At 39.4% G+C, this 19023-nt stretch overlaps 1 protein-coding gene across 5 annotated transcripts in view; it reads right to left on the reverse strand.

Moving 5' to 3' along the window:
• Positions 1 to 19023, reverse strand: part of EPS8 (epidermal growth factor receptor pathway substrate 8) — a 190690-nt gene that overhangs the window by 60040 nt on the left and 111627 nt on the right. For all 5 annotated transcript variants that reach the window (XM_034781873.1, XM_034781889.1, XM_034781882.1 and 2 more), the window contains 3 exons: positions 17624 to 17714; positions 16254 to 16327; positions 990 to 1057 (listed from right to left, as the gene is read on the reverse strand). In XM_034781873.1, coding sequence (XP_034637764.1) covers positions 990 to 1057; positions 16254 to 16327; positions 17624 to 17685 — 204 coding nt within the window. In that variant the 5' untranslated portion in view covers positions 17686 to 17714. The remainder of the gene's footprint in view (positions 1 to 989; positions 1058 to 16253; positions 16328 to 17623; positions 17715 to 19023) is intronic.

Raw genomic sequence — 19023 nt, forward strand, 5'->3', positions numbered from 1 at the left:
ATGTTTGGCAGCATTAGGATGCTCCGGGAGGGATGGGGAGGAGCAGGAATGTGGCTCAGTCAGGGGAGGAGGTGAGGAAGAGGTGGAGCCGGAGTGGGGATTTGGGGAAGGAGTTGGAATAGGGGCAGGGAGGGGGCAGAGTTGGGGTGGGTATTTTGGGGAAGGGGTTGGAAGAGGCGGGGTGGGAGGGGCATTGAAGGGGTGGAGTGGGGGTGGGGTAGAGGGGCGGTTGAGCACCCACAGGAAAGAGAGAAAGTCGGCACCTATGCTTGCTCCCCTGCAGAATTTAAATGGATTTACTCCTGGGATAGAACACGACATCAATATACAGTAATTCTGCACAGCAGTTTAGGACAGGAAGCAAGAGATAAACTCTGCATTGCAAAGTAGGGAGAATTTGGTAGGCAGAACGTAATTAACCATAACAGAATGTAGCTAGCCCTGAGGTTAAGACCCCTGCTCTTGTGAATACCAGTCTGAGCTCGATGATGATGATGATGATATTTTATCAAAGCCTCCATTTTCCATATCATCCAACATGGAGCTTCAGTGACACAGATCATCTCTACACTGTGCCTGAGGACTAGAAGGCAACAAGCTCAAGGAAAAAAGCACATCACCTATTGAATTATCAACATCACTTCCTGAGGCCCCTAGATTTTGCATAGACACATCCCTTCCCACTGCCAAATAGTAACTGCAGGCAATCCTGCTTTGCTCATAAAAACTGACACAACTGTAGCCCATTGTGGTCTAGCTGCAGGATCTAAGACATAATCAAATGTATATTATACTAAAAGTGACATTTGCCTGGCAAAACATTTTAGATGATGTATATGTCTTCAAATCTATAGACACTACTTGGGGGGAAATAAATCATTGCATATTATGTAGAACTGCACTAGGAAGAGTAAACTAGACCTTGCATTTTACCCTAAAAATTGTGTCCAAGTATTTGCTATTTTTCCAATTGGAAATCTCAGTCTTACCTCCACATGATACTGTGAAGTTTCAGATATGCTGCTGGCACTGTCCCGTGCATAACTCTTTCTTTGCTCTAAAAAATAATAATTAAGAGAGTAATTATTCACCTGCTTCCATGTTGTGCTGAAGCTTATATCTTTTAAAAGTGTCTCAGATACCTGTCTCAGATACCCCACAATATTTTTATACAAATGCAGAAAAAGAAAAGCTGTTACTTATCATACTCAAAAGGAAAAGCCTTCACCTCATTGTAGCCCTGAGCACAATATATATCCACATGAACAATACCATGAAAAAAGCCTGTAGGAGGCAAACAAAAAGCTAGACTCAACACAACAATTCAGAATACAGCAGGTTATTGGCATTTTAAGTATTGTCTGAAAATATGGTATTGTAAAGTTTGAATATTAAATCTTTGACTTCCCACTTATGTAGCTAGCAAAACTGGCTTGGGGCTTTTCGTATATGCATTAATGTACTCTGAAACCAAGTGTGCCTTGTTATATATTACTACTCTGTAGCTAAAAAGCCCCAATAATTAGCAGAAAAAAGTTCTACTCAATATCTTAAATATCAGGACTGACTATTTTAGAAATTATTTTAAAAACACACAAATCTGATTTGCCTTTCTTTCTTTCTTCCCAAATATTCAAAATAAATGAATTACTGGTGTAGAAATAGGCTGCGAAAGGACAAATGCAGAAGATGCAGTACAGAACTGCCACACTGAATTACGCTAAAAGAAATATCTTATATTCTTCTGACTGTTCTAGAACGCTGCAAAATCAGAAATATCATGTTGGGTCTATTTTATGCCAGTGGGGAAAAAATAATACATATGACAATGTCATAATCAGTGAAAAAAGGATCTCATCTTAATTTAATACAAAAATATTCTTAATGTAATATTTGGACCTTTACTCCCAATCACTGAAGGGCCTAATATTTCTTTCCTTTCTCAGGCAAAGTTCCAAGTGACGTTAATAGGAGACCTGACAGGATAAGGTTTTCAGGATTTAGTTTTCGGTATTTTTGTTTTTTTAAATAATCAATTTTTCTGCCTTAAGATGAGATAAATGAGAATTTGATGAACTGGGTTTCAAGCTGAGAAAAACTGATATATCAATTTCACCATAGAGACAACTTGTGCATTGGTGAAAAATGAAGTGTGCTATTGTGTTAATAGTCTCCGAGAGCTAACTACATCAAAGCACTACTTCAATTACTAAAAATGAAGCCAGGTTTGGGTTGAATAGTTATTTAAGATCTTAGGGTCTATAAATTATATAGATCTTTTGGGAGGGCTTACAGCAGAAAAGAATGATACCCATTGAGGTCTTAGACCAATGTAAAACAAATGGCCTTCCCAAACCGTGTTTCTTTACATGGGTATTTCAAGTCAGGTAAAGTGTGGGTTTAATAACTCAGGACCTTATGTTGCAAGAAGTGAAGTACCCTCAATTCCCATGATTTCAGTGGGATATTGCTTAGCAGGTGATAGTTAGCAGGAGGTACAGGCCCATAGTTTCATCGTGTCTGCGCATCTCATAGAAGGCAGTAGTTACAGAGAACTCTTGGTAGCTTGCTGTCATTCTTCCCAGAAGGCCAATGTTGCTTACTGAAATAGAGCCACCCAGGGGCAATTAACTTACAACAGTTATTCAGTTTGCTTTAGTGAGATTAGTCTGCAGTACAATCAACCAAATACCAGACTACTGTGGATTACCAGAAAATGCATTTAGGATGGTGCACAAGGGCATATTGTAAAAAAAATCCCCATCATCTGCTCTAATTTAATTACTTAGAAACACCAATACAAATGTCCTTGGCATTTAATGCGTTAATTTAACTGTTACTAATATTTTTGCTTTTGCAGCATATTACTTATTTTCAGAAGTGTTTAAAAAAAACGCAAACACACACCCCACAAAACACTCAATAAACCACTTCTACTTCATTTGCTACCTTTCTTTTTTTGTTTGGATGATGATCTGAAGAAGTAAAGTCCATCTGTTCCTAACAAAACAAGGGAATTAAAGCAATGTCTGATTTAACCCAAAAGCTATAATTATTTCCATCCCAAAGATGACAGGGCAACAGTCTTAACTTACTAGCTGTAAAGGAATAATTGGATGTTGTGCAACAGGAAAGAGGACATGTAGAAAAAACACTGCACGTTCTGATTTACTGAAAGCTTGACCCGCTGGGCTTTTTCAAACAGAAGGTTACATAGATTAACGTTTTTGCTTTCACCAAATTAAACCGGGACAAGGAATTTTACATCTGCTGTAAAGTTTGTAAAATTAAAACAATATTATTTAAAAAATATTAAAATATACACCTCTATTATACTTATACATTAAAGAAACTCTGCCTTGCATGGTGGTTACACTGCATTTCGTTTAAGGTCATAACAGGCCAACATGCAACTCTTCCAAAAGGTGGCCTATGATCTTTAGTGTGCACAACTGCTAAACACCTTAGTCTTAGTGCAGGGGTGGGCAAACTTTTTGGCCTGAGGGCCACATCTAGGTATGGAAATTGTATGACGGGCCATGAATGCTCATGAAATGGGGTTGGGATGTGGGAGGGAGTGAGGGCTCCAGCTGGGAGTGTGGCCAGAAATGAGGAGTTCAGGGTGCAGGAGGGGGCTCCGGGCTGGGGCAGGGGTTGGGGTGTGGGGGTTCCAGCTGGGGATGTGGGCTCTGGGCTGGGGCTGACGTGTTTGGGGTGCAGGAGGGTGCTCTGTGCTTGGACCAAGGGGTTCAGAGGACAGGAGGGGGATCAGGGTTGGGGCGCAGGAGTGGGTCAGGGGTGTAGGCTCCGGGCAGTGCTTAACTCAAGCAGCTCCCAGAAGCAGCGACATGTCTCTCCCCCCCACCCCCCAGCTCCTACATGGAGGTGTGTCCAGGCGGCTCTGTGCACTGCCCCATCTGCAGGTGCCGCCCCTGCAGCTCCCATTGGCCATGGTTCCCGGCCAATAGGAGCTGCAGGGGTGGCACTTGGGGCGGGGGCAACATGTGGAGCCCCGTGGCTGCCCCTACGCATAGGAGCCGGAACGGGGACATTCCTCTGCTTCTGGGAGTCATGTGGAGCCACAGCACATGTGGAGCGGGACAAGCCCCGGACCCTGCTCCCCAGCAGGAGCTCAAGGGCCAGATTAAAACGTCTGAAGGGTCAGATGTGGCCCCCGGGTGGTAGTTTGCCCACCCCTGGCTTAGTGCAAAGACAGCACCTCCAAAAGCACTGTATGCCAGCAGCAACAAACATGTCCCCATCCAACAGAACAGCACAGCACTTTTGGTAGACAAGATGCCACGTGAAAGGTTTTCAGCCCCAGGAAGGTAATACTTTTACCCTGTTTTGATAGATAGATAGATAGATAGATAGATAGATAGATAGATAGATAGATAGATAGATAGATAGATAGATAGTAATTAACAACTNTAGATAGATAGATAGATAGATAGATAGATAGATAGATAGATAGATAGTAATTAACAACTGGTGTGGGCACACACTCTACTCAGAACAGAACCAAAAAAAAGCTGTTTATAAAAATCAGAGAATTGTGAGCAGAGCTCACAAATATCTATATTCATCACTCACTATCATTTACTATCATTACAGATACAGGAGCGTATCCTCACAATTTTTTAGATATCTACATGTGTGTGATGTTTGGCAACATCCAACAGTGATCTGTATCTCAATTACGAGGGGCACTCTGCAGAAAATATTTGGGAGGCCAGTCACCCAGCAGAGACTACCTCACAGATGATTTTGTATGGCGCTAGATAATGGATATAATACACATTCCAGAAGCAAAAGTAGAAAGCTGGAAGTACTATTACAAGAAGAAATTAAGAATTCTATTGGAGAAGTGTTCTTATAGCATTTTCCATTATGCATTATATAATCCCAATTTGCTCAAATCTGTCTGGCAAAATCAGATAGATTCTACCAGATCCCAAAGATTTAAGTAACACTTATTCTCTCAATTATGGTTAAAAACATTAGCAGAAACAATCACTGCACTGAGACTTCTCAACCTTTAGAGAAAATATCTGCCAGAAAATATATTGTACACTTAACGCTGTTCCAAAATTTGGCTTCTAATACATATACATCCCAATTTCAGCCTAAATACTGGTAGTCATTTCTGGCAGAATAATTTTTTCAAATACCCATTTAAAGCTCAATGGTTAAGAAGTTTCACTCCCTTCCCTGACATGGCCAACTCAGCTGCTTATTATCCAGTCTTCCTCAGAGCCAGTTCCCAGGGACTGCCCAGGATGGGTTGACTGAAGGAAAAGCTATAAAGGAGGCTCATGAGCAGACAGAGTCTCCATTCTTGACATAGACATTAGTGTCCAGAATTAACCATTTCCTGAGGTTTTCCTTTTTTTGTAACTTCAGAAGAAAAAAATCAATTTCAGTCTATGGTCTCCTCGGGCTTTGCTTGCATTTTATGGTTCTTCCTGCAAAACCCTTTAATCCCTGACCCTAGTTTGCATTTCCCTTCATAAAGGGCTACACAAACAGCTTTATATTCTGGATTGGAGCTAATGTACCCTATATGGCTTCCAGCATAAGTTAGCGTGAATCAGCAGAATAGCTCCGCCTCTCCTTGCAGGGACTTTAACTCTGAGAACCTGTCACAAGACTCCACTCCTTTGGTACTTGTCCCTCTCAGTTCCAGGTTATACCCTTCCACTATTATCAGACTTTTCCACACACAAGGAACATTCTCTTTTGTACTTCCCTCATAGGGCAATTACTCTCATGCCCTTTTTTCCGGGCATCAGAGGTCCCTCCTGCTCCAAAACTACGAAATTCTCTATGAAGGAAATTTTAAAAATTAATAAATAGTTTAGGGTTGATCAAAACATTTTGTTTCAATAACAGTCTTGTTACGATGTCAACTTTTTATGTTGTATTATGTTATATAAAAAGTCATTTCAAAACAAAAAACTAAAATGTCTCATTTCAAAAATGTCAAAGTAGGATGTCCCAACATTGCTGGAACTTCCCCCTCCCGATTTTCTTTTTTAAACAAAATATCCAGTGAAATTCACAATATATTTTGATTTCAAGAGAACTGCAGATTTTGACAGAATATTCTTCCAATCAGATCCTTTTAGGAATTTGATTTTAAAAACAGGCTCTTATTTTTGAAAATGTTGACCCAAATTTTCCCTTAACCAAGATCAAGATGATAAATAATGTAAAGGGTTTGTCCCATTAAAAAAACAACAACAACAAAAACCCACCTTTCATTTGCGAGTGTTAGGAATTAATTTTTCATGGTTTTTCCTATAGTAACCTCCAGACTGGATTACTGCATCACCCTCCTCACAAAGCTACTCTTGAGGCCAGTACGACTGTATGATGTAATAATATGTTTGCCTGTCTGTAAGATGTATGAATTTTCCGCTATTTGATTAATACAATCCTTTTCTCCTTTTTCATTAACTTACATCTACCATAAATTTCCTGGCTTTCAAATTCAATGTTTGAATATTTCTTTAAGTGATTCTTTTTTAATTAAATACATATTTAACATGGTAAAAATTATTTATAAAACACCCAAACTGATTCTGCTAGGGATGGACTAGCAGCTTAGTACAAAACAATTGTCTATTGATAGCATATATCACATTGGTAGATGTGCAGGTGAACGAGCCCCTGATGGTGTGGCTGATGTGGTTAAGTCCTATGATGGTGTCCCTTGAATAGATATGTGGACAGAGTAGGCAATGGCATTTGTTGCATGGATAGGTTCCTGGGTTAGTATTTTTGTTGTGCGTAGTTGCTGGTGAGTATTTGCTTCAGGTTGGTGGGCTGTCTGTAAGCGAGGATTGGTCTGTCTCCCAAGGTCTGTGAGAGTAAGGGAACATCCTTCAGGATAGGTTGTACATTCTTGATCACGTGCTGGAGAGGTTTTAGTTGAGGGCTGAAGGTGATGACTAGTGGCGTTCTGTTACTTTCTTTGTTGGGCCTGTCCTGTAGTAGGAAACTTCTGGGTACCCTTCTGGCTCTGTCAATCTGTTTCTTCACTTCAGCAGGTGGGTATTGTAGTTTTAAGAACACTTGATAGAGATTCTGTAGGTGTTTGTCTCTATCTGAGGGATTGGAGCAAATGTGGTTGTATCTTAGAACTTGGCTGTAGACAATGGATCACGTGATGTGGTCTGGATGGAAGCTGGAGGCATGTAGGCAAGTATAGAGGTCAGTAGGTTTTCGGTACAGGGTGGTTATGTGACCATCGCTTATTTGCACTGTAGTGTCCAGGAAATGGATCTCTTGTGTCCACTTTTCTACTTCTAATTTGGCTTGGTCCTAATACCACTTCCAGATATTTGATTAAATGTTACATAAAACTCAGTAGAGCCTTAAATTAAATTTATCTTGTTTCTACGAATACACTTTTGGAAACTTTTACAGCAGCTCCAAAAGATTGACACTGACATTTCTTAGGCTCAGGCCACACTGTTTTTCTGTCTAAGACTAAATACTTACGATTCTCTGATGTGTTACTGGAATGAAATCCAAATGTGGAAATTAAAGTATCTAATTAATATTCACTCGTATCATTTTGACAGCCACACAGCAACACTGAAGTGTTTGCCATTTGCCTGCCTATTGCAAGCTATTTCAATAAGAATATTTCTCATGGTGACTCTTGAGAATGAACTATGGAAGTTGTTGATTTAATGAAAGTTAACACTTTTCCCTTTATGCTTTCACTCTCCATTGTAATCATCTTGTTTCCCAGGTCCAGCTCATCAGTTCCCTCCACGCATGAAGAGAGTTATTAAGGCTCCACAACGGGCACAGCCAGATAGAATTAATACAAGTGTCAAAACCATTGAGTTTATTCTATTTAATCAGATAGTCTCTCTTTTCAAACCACGTTCATATCCAAAACACTAAACTTGTAGAAATGTAGGTTAGCACCAGTACCACAGGTAATTTAAACAGTTGAAATGCCTAAAACAATAGCTACCTACAATAATTTTTTGATGATGGTAAGAAAAAAAACACAGATTTAAGTCAATCTATTAATTATGCTCCACAGCTGAAGAAGTCTAATCAAAAGAATTATAACAGCATAGATCTAAAAATCAAATCACGTGGTAAGGTAAAGTCTTTGTACCACTTTACTCATAGTGTGAGCTCTCTGACTGGCTAGGAGATTCACTATTCTAATCTAGACCGGTGCTTATACTACATTTGTCACCATAGTATCTGAGTGCCTAGTTGAATCCCTGTCTGCTACTATCTTCTCAAATACACATAAGAACACTGATTAAGATGGAATTGTAATTCCTCTGATGTGGACTTGTTTACAGTTATCTGTGCCTTTGGAAACTCCATTAGTGTTGTCAGCTCTCTGGAATTTATTGTGATTTTTGCCTCTGCTGCAGACAATCTTGTGATGATAGGAAAAAGTATAGCCTTCATACCATTTTGGGGAAGCAAACAAAGAGGGAGGGACTCCCCTTCATTCTGGCCTGTAACCCAGTGGAAGATACATTCAATTGCAAGCCCAAAGACTCAAGAGTTCTAGCCCCAACTCACTTACTGACTGCTGTTAATATTTTTGTGCCCTTCGCAACTTACTATGAACCAAAGTTTCATACTTTAGGGGGTAGCTATCACTCATGAGTTTCACGGGTAAGACAAGCCAGAGCTTGAACAAGGTCCCTTCAGGAGGAGCTATGGACAGAACCCAGGACTCTAATGTAACAGTCAAGTCTCAACCACTTTGCCAAACAATCTTTCAGAAGGAACATGACAAATTAGGTGCCTGTGCCACCCACACTAACAGTGTGGCTCTGTGTCACCCTCTAGTGGCTAGACGACATATGATGTCTATGATTCTTCTATTACTTTCATACTAAGACACATTATGTTCTTTAACTCAAGTGGTAAAGGCTCATGTTTTTACATATAGAGGTCTCAGGCTCCATTCCAACAGATGAGCCAAACATTCAGCTCACAGAGCCAGAAACAGAAATCAAGAATCCCGATCGCTAGTGTTCCACTGTTTAGGAATACTTATTCAATCCCAGGGCAATCTATGTATGGTGCATATGTGTTTCTCCCCATATGGGCTGGTGCACAGAAAGAATAAAAGCATTGTCCCCCACCCTTCCCTTATTTCACAGTTTCATAGAGTACAAGGCTAGAAGGAACCTTTGGATCAGTCTGACTTCCTGTTTACCATAGACCATCAAATTTCATCCTGATACCCCTATATTATGCCCAAAGACTTTAGTTAGGTCAAAATATTTCAGTTCTCAGGAAACTGTGCGTCACAGGTAGAGAACAGGAGAGACCAAGGTACCACCAATGCCCGAGGCCCCTGCAATGGCAGGGAATTGAAAGGTGAGATATGCCCAGATGTACAGGTGCACTGGGGGGCAGGGTGGGGAGGACTATTTTCACTGATGGGGCTATCCTATCTGTGCTGCAGCCGTGGAGTTAGGCCTGGTGGCAATCAAAACAGGGGTTGCGACAACTGTGCACTGCTGGGACTGCACATGCATGTAGACACACACCAGGAAAGTTACAGGCATGCTAGACAGACCACACAATGGTTAGCGAGCCAAATTTTTCTCAGATAGGCAGTGCTGAAAGGACTAGACAGATTCAAAATGGTTTCTGCCCTTTTGGATAAGGGACAGGGCCAAAAGGAGTACGCTGATTGGGCCTTTTTGGATCAATTATGGTTTGAGAGAGAGAGAGAGAGAGATACACACACAATTTAACAAATATAAATATGAATATTAAGCCTTTTATCATATCTGTAGCATGCTTAGCTCTATGGATCCCTTGACCTGGTTGTGACATCTTGGAGCTTGTAATTATACAGTGTACATTTTAAAAGCCTTCCAGACTTTGCTTTGCATTAAGTACTGAAAAATATGAAAATTCACAAGCAATTTAATCCCTACCATCTAAGCATCAGCACAATTATAATTACTGTTCTTTAAATATAAAAAACACATGGTTTATTGAAGTGTCCTGAAGAAGCTAGAAATTTTAGACTCCAAAAGGAAGTAGGTTTCATTATTAGGCACATTGCTGAAAGATATGATCAAACAATTTATCGTGCACCGTCAACTCAGTTTTGCAAAAGAATGTCATTGTTTTATCATCTCTCACTGGCAAACGCCCAGTGCATCATCACTATTGGCTCCAAACTGAAACCACAGAGCTCTTGTGACAACCAGAAGCAGTTCCATAGGAGACAGATGGAGAAGCTAACTTTAGAACAATAGATAAGATTAAGATTTCAACAGAAAAGATTAAGAGTTTAAAGTTCATTTCAGAAGCAAACGTCAGGAATTTTAAAAATGCGTAGGGCATTTTTTCTATGAGTTACCTGACAGCTCTCATCTCGAAGGAGAAAATATATCCTAAGGCAACTCTCAAGAGAACTGGATGGTCCAGGCAGGAAAGAAATTGAAAATGAAGAGGTCACTGACACAGAAAAGGCCAAGACAGTAGTAATCAAAAGTTCTTACCATTTGATTGCCATGTAAAAGTGAGTGATAGCGTACAAGTGTTCACATCACAAATACCATCTAAACTCACTTCACAATTGGAACAATTAATAGTCTCAGATGAAAGAAAGAAAAGACTAAATAGTCATGGAGACTGAACTACCCTACAGAGGTGGCCACGTTTATGGGTATATCTTCATCACACAGTTAATCTGGGCTCTTACCCAAGTGTTAGCCCCACCTCACCCATGCCCACTATCCACACTGCAAAACCTTTGACACAGTTTGGAGGTAATTTTAAGCCCAGGCTAGTTTACCAGGCTTGGAATATAGGTCAGGTTTAACTCTGGCTGGTACTTGCCACTTTGCAATGAGGATGCAGACAAAAAAAAAAAAACCCACAAAAGTACTGATAGTCCTCCAATGCCTTTCCCACAGTTCCCCCTTGAAAACAGACAAGTTCTCCTTCAATTGACACAACTGACTGGGAAAGAATCCTTGAGTGTCTCAGCACAAAGAACCATGGGCTATGCTCCCAGACACATACAGGAAAGAGCAGAACCATTGAGAACACAGTAACATGGGCAGGGTTTTGCTGTAGGGATGCTCACACCTGGGCTAAGCTAAGACTCATGTGCTAATCACTCAGGCTAACTATGCAGAGAAGACAGTCCTCATATCAAGATTGAGCCAAGTTGGTAAGATAGTGTGAAGAAGCTTCCACTGCCATGCTGGGCCCAATATGTAGTCAATGGGAGGAAATTAATTCAGTGAAATTTATGCCAATTACACTTAGGCTCCCAAATCACTTCTGAAAATAGGACATTGGCACGTTTGAAAATTTTGTCCTCCTAGATGATAAAGCTTAAGCAACAGATATATTGCTACTGAGCAAGTTCACGAGAATCAACAATAATTTTTTATCCTGTCCCTTTATGACATAAAAACAGGTCAGTGAGTGCAAAGGGCTGTGGCTGTTTCTTACAAGGGGACTAGCCAGGAACAAAGGCTGATGCTGGGATAATTACAAAAAGCAACTGAAACATTGAAACAAAAAGAGTAAAAATTTTCCCCATCGTCCCCCTGCTAAAAATTCCTTAACATTAAGAAAGGGAGAATGTTGTAGGGGCAGTGTTTTATAACCTTCTTCATTTGAGGACCCCTAAAAATTTCAAATGGAAGTGAGGACCCTTTTCGAAATTAGGCACAGTCTGGGGACTTCCGGGGTCCATGGACCACAGGTTGAAAACCACTGTTGTAGAGACATGCTGGAGGCAGCTAGATGGTACTACAGTTACTAAAAATATTAAAAATATAATAAAATAAACTACATTGCTTTTAAAAGAGATTTCAGATGCATTTTTAAATACAGGCATTACTACCATTTTTTCTCCAATTTACACATATTTGGTGGAACTGACTGACAGTCCTAGAGCCAGAACATATAAAGCATAGGCAGTTAACAGAGCAAACTTTTCTCTCAAGGTCCTGCTGGAGAGTTGAATCTACATGTCCATTCCACCCCTGGCAACTGCAATTGTAGTATTGTGATGTTTCTAATACTGCTGAAAATGACCTGAAATCACCAACTCATTTTACACAGGTCACCAAATAGCAATGATATGATAACTGTCAATTAATACTAATCTGGGCTGGATTCTAAGATATTTAGAAATGAAAGCCTCTTCTGTCCATCACTAATCTCAAATCCACCCACATGGTTCCTATTTTTTTCATAAATGAAAATTCCATACCTGAAATTATCTATTGTGTTTGAAATAAAAACTTAGGGAGATCCAGCACTTCAAGACAAAGAACAATTCTACATTTGTAGATAATTACGCTCATTCTGCTACACTTCTTAGTTTAAAATGAATGGATGATAATACAGAGCTGGGAAGACAGCCAGAAGAGTAAAGCTGTGTCCTGGTCACACAAAAAATGTTCTATAAAATGAAACTTTGATCAACATTTTTCTTACTGGGTTTTCTTACCTACTTCCTAATGTTCTAATTATGTGTGATTTGTTTGTCCAGGGAGTGCATACAGGATGCAGAAATTCCTGTTTAAAAAGGATCACTAAGGAATTTAATATTAAAATAAACAGGAACTGTACTTGAGTTATGTTAAAAGAGGCACAGAAATGCAGGACTGGAAGGGACCTCAAGGAGTCATCCCAACCAGCTCCCTGTACTGAGGCAGGACCAACTAAACCTAGACAATCCCTGACAGGTGTTTATCTAACCTGTTCTTACAAACCTCCAGTGACAGAGATTCCACAGCTCCCCTTGGAAGCCTATTCCAGAACTTAACTACCCTTATAGTAAGAAAGGGTTTCCTAATAGCTAACCTAAATCTCTGGGGTTTAAGCCATTACTACTTGTCCTTAGTGCCGGCTCCAGGGTTTTGGTCGCCCCAAGCAGCCGCGATCGTGATCTGCGGCTGCACTTCGGAGGAAGGTCCTTCGCTCCGAGCGGGAGTGAGGGACCGTCCGCCGAATTGCCGCTGAATAGCTGGACCTGCCGCTCCTCTCCGGAGTGGCCGCCCCAAGCGCCTGCTTGCCAAGCTGGTGCCTGGAGCCGGCCCTGCTTGTCCTACCTTTAGTGAACATGAAGAACTATCTATCACCATCCTCTTTATAACAACCCTTAACATATTGGACAGTTAACAGGTCCTCCCTCAGTTTTCTTTTCTCAAGACTAAACTTACCCAGATTTTTTAACTTTCTTCATAGGTCAGCTTTTCTCAATCTTTTATCATTTTTGTCCCTCTCCTCCAGACTCTCTCCAGTTTAACCACATCTTTCCTAAAGGGTGACACCTAGAATTGGACACAATACTCCAGCTAAGGCCTCACCAGTGCCAAGCAAAGCAGGACAATTGCCTCCCATGTCTTACATAAAAAACACTCCTATTGATAACATGGTAACATTTTTTGTAACTGTACCACATTGGTGATGCATATTCTGTTTGTGATCCCAGATTTTTTTCAGCAGTACTACCACTAGCCAGTTATTTCCCAAGCTGTAATTGTGCATTTGAGTTTTCATGCTCAACTGTAGTGCTTTGCACCTATCTTTATTGAACTTCACCTTGCTGATTTCAGACCTATTTTGGAATTTCTCAAGATCGTTTTAAATTCTAGTCCTATCTTCTTGCAACCCCTCCCAGCTTTGTGTCATTCGAATTTTATAAGCACACTGATCACTCCATTATTCAATCATTAATGAAAATGATTGTCAGTCCCACAATATTGTCAGTCCCACAATACTTCTGTCACATTTTTCACTGCTGCCCAACCACACTGAATGGTTCTTCAACTATCCAGATCGCTCTCCTATGCAAGTGTACTTCCCTAGTGTACACACTTTTTCTTCTGATTCAGCTTCTCTCCTCGAACTTCAATCAACAGCTCTTCTTTCACCTTCCTTACTTGCATTAACTTCAGTTTTCTTTGAGTTTGTCCTCAAACACAGACATGTACTCCGATATCATATTGACCAATGTCTCGTTGCTGTCAACTTATGTAAATATTCTTTAGCTGTTCTTTCACTATTTTGGCTTGCATTCCTTCCCCCTTGTTAATATTGTGTTGAGTATCTGGTCACCAGTTAACACTTTTAGTGAAGACTGACGCAAAACAAGTATTAAACACCTCAGCCTTTTTGATGCCACCAGTTATCTCTCCTTCCATACTGAATAGAGGACCTGCACGTTCCTTCTCCTACATACCTAATGTATTTAAATAACCTCCTCTTATTGCTTTTTATGTCAGTTGCTAGGTGTAACTCATTTTGTGCCTTAGCCTTTCTGATTTTGTCCCTGCATGCTTCTACTATTTTTCGTTCTCCTCCTGCACAATTTGTCAATGTTTCTATTCTTTGTAGGATTCCTTTTGGATTTTCAGGTCATTAAAGAGCTCTGCTGGAGCCATAATGTCCTCTTCCTATCTTTCCATAACAGTTTGCTGTTCTACCTTTAATACTGTTTTATTGAAGCTCTCCGAACTTCTTTATCCCTTAGATTTTCTTCCCTTGGAGCTTACCTATAAATTCTCTGAGTTTGTTGAAGTTTGTTTTGGAAGTCCATTGTCCTTATTCTGCTGTTCTGACTCCTTCCTTTCCTTAGAATTATGGAATTTATCATTTCATGATGACTTTCACTCAAATTGCCTTCCACCTACAGACTCACTAGCTATTTTTCCCTGTTGGTCAGAATCAAGTCTGAAATGGCGGTCTGCTGGTTCTGCCATTTTCTAAAACAAAAAGTTGTCCATAATATATTACAATAACTTGTTGGAAAATTTTTATTTTGCTGTATTATTTTTTCCAACAGATGTCAAGGTAGTTAAATTTCCCCAAGACTACCAGGGCTTGTGTTTTGGATATTTTTGTTGTTTGTTCTAGAAATGCTGTATCCTCCTCGTCTTCCTGATACGTAAGATAGCACTGCGTAGCATGGCATAACAGGTACCCAGGTATAGCACGGAGTTGTCATAGCTCTTTAAAAAGTAGAAAGTATTCCTGGCTTTTTGTATAAAGAAACTAATCCTGGTTGGTCTCTGACTTTTCTGTTACCCCATGGGGTCAAAGATGGAAATGACCAGCTTGCTATGGAAGGACGTGTCTACACAGCATTGTCTACAAATATGCTTTATCATCACATACTGTGCGTTTGACAATGGAGATGGATAACAGGGATTATGTGAGAAAACCTGAAGGAGATCTTCCCAAGTTAATAAGAAAGCACTCAGTTAAAAGCTGTTCATTTTTTCATTCCACTCTTGGTCACGCTTCCTCAAGTCTCCATACTGGTTTACCATTGATCCATTTATTAACAAAGAATAAACTTCTTTAAGTAGAACACAACAGTCAAACATATTCAACGCCAATGCCTTATAGAACAATGCAAAAGGTATAACGATCTAGGATTCCTTATTAGCAGCTGTAAAAATTCATCTCTTTTTTCTTGAAAGAAAGCATTTATTCAGGATAGGCAATGCCAGTGCCCTGAAATATATACTGCTTTAGGGATCAGGCAGTTCTTGGCAGAGAGTTTTCTACCTAACATACAGGTGGGGAAAAAAACAAGACACAGAAAGACCAGTTGACTTGTTCACAAAGTTATAAAGCTCAGGGAATAGAATCCCAGGGTCCAAACTCCCATCCCCCGACTCTAACCACTAAATCATAATCCAAAGGAGGCAGATTTGAGCCTGTTAACCTTGACAGAGTTTCTTTATATATCCCATGGTAGGTTGTTCCAATAAACAGTAATAACACTTTTCTTCAGCATCTTTCATCCAAAGACTAGAAAGACCTTTCCAAGCAGTAATGAATTATTCCTACCACCACCTCTGAAAAGCAGATACATATTCTTTCCTTTTTTCAAATGGCGAAACTGAGAAACAGAAAGGTTAAGTGGCCACACAAAGTTTATAACACAGCTGGGAATAGGCTCCAGATCTCCTGATTCCCTCTCATGTGCCTTGGCCACAAGACTATTCTTCAACTCATTATTGCAATAAATACTGTAAGAATGGTGACTTGTTAAAGGTAAGCAGTTAGAAGCCTACTTTATATTAAGAACAAAACTTATTCTTTAGCACAGTTAGTTTTAACTCAGATACAAATCAATTTCATATATTAGATATACAGATAGATAGATAGATAGATACACACACACACACACACTTGCAACACTTAAAAAGTCACTGTTTAAATGACAGATTCAGTATCTATTAAGCAAGGCTTACCATAAATAGCCTTTGCACTTGCTTTTGAACTTTGTTCCCTCTCCGCCTGAGCAAACGTTGGCGAACCATATCCACTAGAAGAAAAGGTGTGTGGTTAGTCTATTTATAGATTTATTTGGTATCTTTTGCTAAAAGTATCTGAGCTTTGTAAAAATTTTCAAATACATATACCACATATGTATACAACAGTATTTCCCGCAGGGGCATTGAGAATGAACACCCCACCTCATGTACATACATAACTACACATGATTTACTTAGATTGTAAGCTCTTTGGGGAAGGGATCATCTTTTTGTTCTGTGCTGATACAGTGCCTAGCACAACGGGGTCCTGGTCCGTGACTGAGGCTCCTAGATACTACCACAACACACATAATAAAATTGATTCATAATGTCATAGATTTGAAGACCAGAAAGGACCACTGTGATCAGCTAGTCTGTCTTCCCGCGTTACTCAGGTCATAGAACTTCCCCAAAACAATTTCTGATTGCACTAGAGCACATCTTTCAGAAAAACCATAATACCAGATTTTTTTTTTATTTTGATGGGATTTTACCTTTTCTTCTATGCTTAACTCACTACTGCTTCTGTCTTATTAAAGAGATAGAAAAAAAAAAAAAGAGAGAGTATCTGACTGCCCAAGGCTAAAAGGGAAGGGCAAGCAATGTCCTCGCTGTGTAAAAACAAGAACGAATTATATGTGGCCTCAACTTAAAGAAGGAACAACATTGGAAGTATTGATAATGTAAATTCCATCCCCATAGAAACACAGGCTGTCTTGTCCTAGGTTAGATAAGGCTATGTTAGTGGTTTATTACTCTGCAATATCCTATGTCTCAGAAAAAGGTAGCTGGCAGCCAACAACCATCAACCAATAACATAGAACATTAATTGTACAGTACTGTCCATAGGGAAAAATTATTTTCTGACCCATGTAAAGATCAGTTTAGGCTTTGAAAAATGAGATTAACACTTGGGTTCAGCATCGACCTAACCATTTCACTTTCCAGACAAACTAGTATGACAGCTTTAAGAAAATAAATACCTTATTGCCACTATGACATATCTCCATGTTGCAGACATCCTGAAGAGATTATTCAACAATACAGATTTAAAATTATAATCACAAATACTAATCAAAAAATGATATATATTGATGTCATTTGTCACTTTGGTTACGTAGTACAGAAACTCAAACTTCCCTTACAGAAAGTCTGCATATTTTTTCAGGAGACAAATTAAAAAAAACTTTTCAAGATTTTGACTACTACTCTGAACATCTGAAACTTAAATACAAACGGAAAAAATATAAAACTTTTTGGGTGTGCAGGGGGCAGGTAACAGAGAGAGAGTGAGGGAAGAGACTTACTTTATTTGAGAAGAGTAACTTCCATATACACTAGGAGGGGTATTTGAAATATGTCCATTCATTCTGGTCTTCAGTCACTCAGGGGAACAATCTAGAGAAGAAAAAAACAACATATGAAATTAATCTATTGTACAATATATAGGTTTGTTATGGATGCAAAAACACTTGGAAAAATATGGTACATTTCAAATTAGGAAGGAAAAGAAACCAATAAGTTAGATTATTATTTGCCGTGGTATAGCACCTCGGGCTGCCAGTCACGGACCAGGACCCCTTTGTGCTAGGCACTGTCCAAACATAGAACAGTGTAGGTAAATTAACAGCATTTATTTTGATTTAATATTCTTTTGTAAAAACTTCTCAAATAAAGGAAAGTAGTTGACAAAAACAGTGATATTTAAACTTAAGAAAAATTCAACTACTTTTTCTAAAAGGCTAACTGGCTTAGTCAATATGCTTCATTTCAAACCAAAAACACTGAATTGATTTTTTTTTTTTAAAGTTAATAGCTATATTATTCTATTTATAAAATGTATCAGCCAAATAGCTACATCACTTCTACTTAAAATTAAACAATGTCATCATCTAAGGAGACATGTTTAAAAACTGTGGGGTTTAAAATCCATTGGAGGGAACATTCTGAAAGTTTAAATGTAAAGGGAGTTAGGTAAAACACAGTGGTTTGTGTCTGAGATAATAGCTCTAAAGCAGTAAGCCTATACTGGCTGGAAGGCTGTAAACTCCTTTAATTTGGGTATGCCTTCAATAGCAATGTTAAAACACTGCTGTAGCAGTGCTTTAATGTGTCTGTGTAGTCGTGGTACCAGTGCTGGAAAAGAGCTCTCCCTGCGTAGTAAAAAACCCACCCCCACGAGGGCAGTAGCTCCCAGCGCTGGTGCACTGTCTACACTGGCGCTTTACAGCGCTGAAACTTGCAGTGCTCAGGGGGAGTTTTTTCACACCCCTGAGCGATAAAGTTTCAGTGCTGTAAAGTGGCAGTGTAGACAATGCCTTAAATGTATCCTTTCAAGTCAAAATTGAGACTGAAATAACACTGGATTTCATGATCCTATAAACACAGAGAAATCATCATACAAAGTATTAGGAAGGATATTCTACCATTTGCACATGGAGGATTTATACCAAGACTGAATATATGGCTCCATCTATATCAGTATCTTGTATTTGAAAATTAATGTTTTAGAAGAAGGTAAAACCCCATTTCCACAGTAAGCATAATTTGCTTTACTATACCATATGGAAAATTACTTCCAAACACACCTTGCAATCAGGTTATACCTTGAAGCACTAAGGATTGCTAATCCTTATTTTTTTTATATATAGTTAGTGAAACTGCTCTTGATATTTTATTCAGACAAATGTCTAATCTTTTATTGACA

Source organism: Trachemys scripta, chromosome 1 (assembly GCF_013100865.1).
Source record: "Trachemys scripta elegans isolate TJP31775 chromosome 1, CAS_Tse_1.0, whole genome shotgun sequence".
Taxonomy (NCBI): Eukaryota; Metazoa; Chordata; order Testudines; family Emydidae; genus Trachemys; species Trachemys scripta.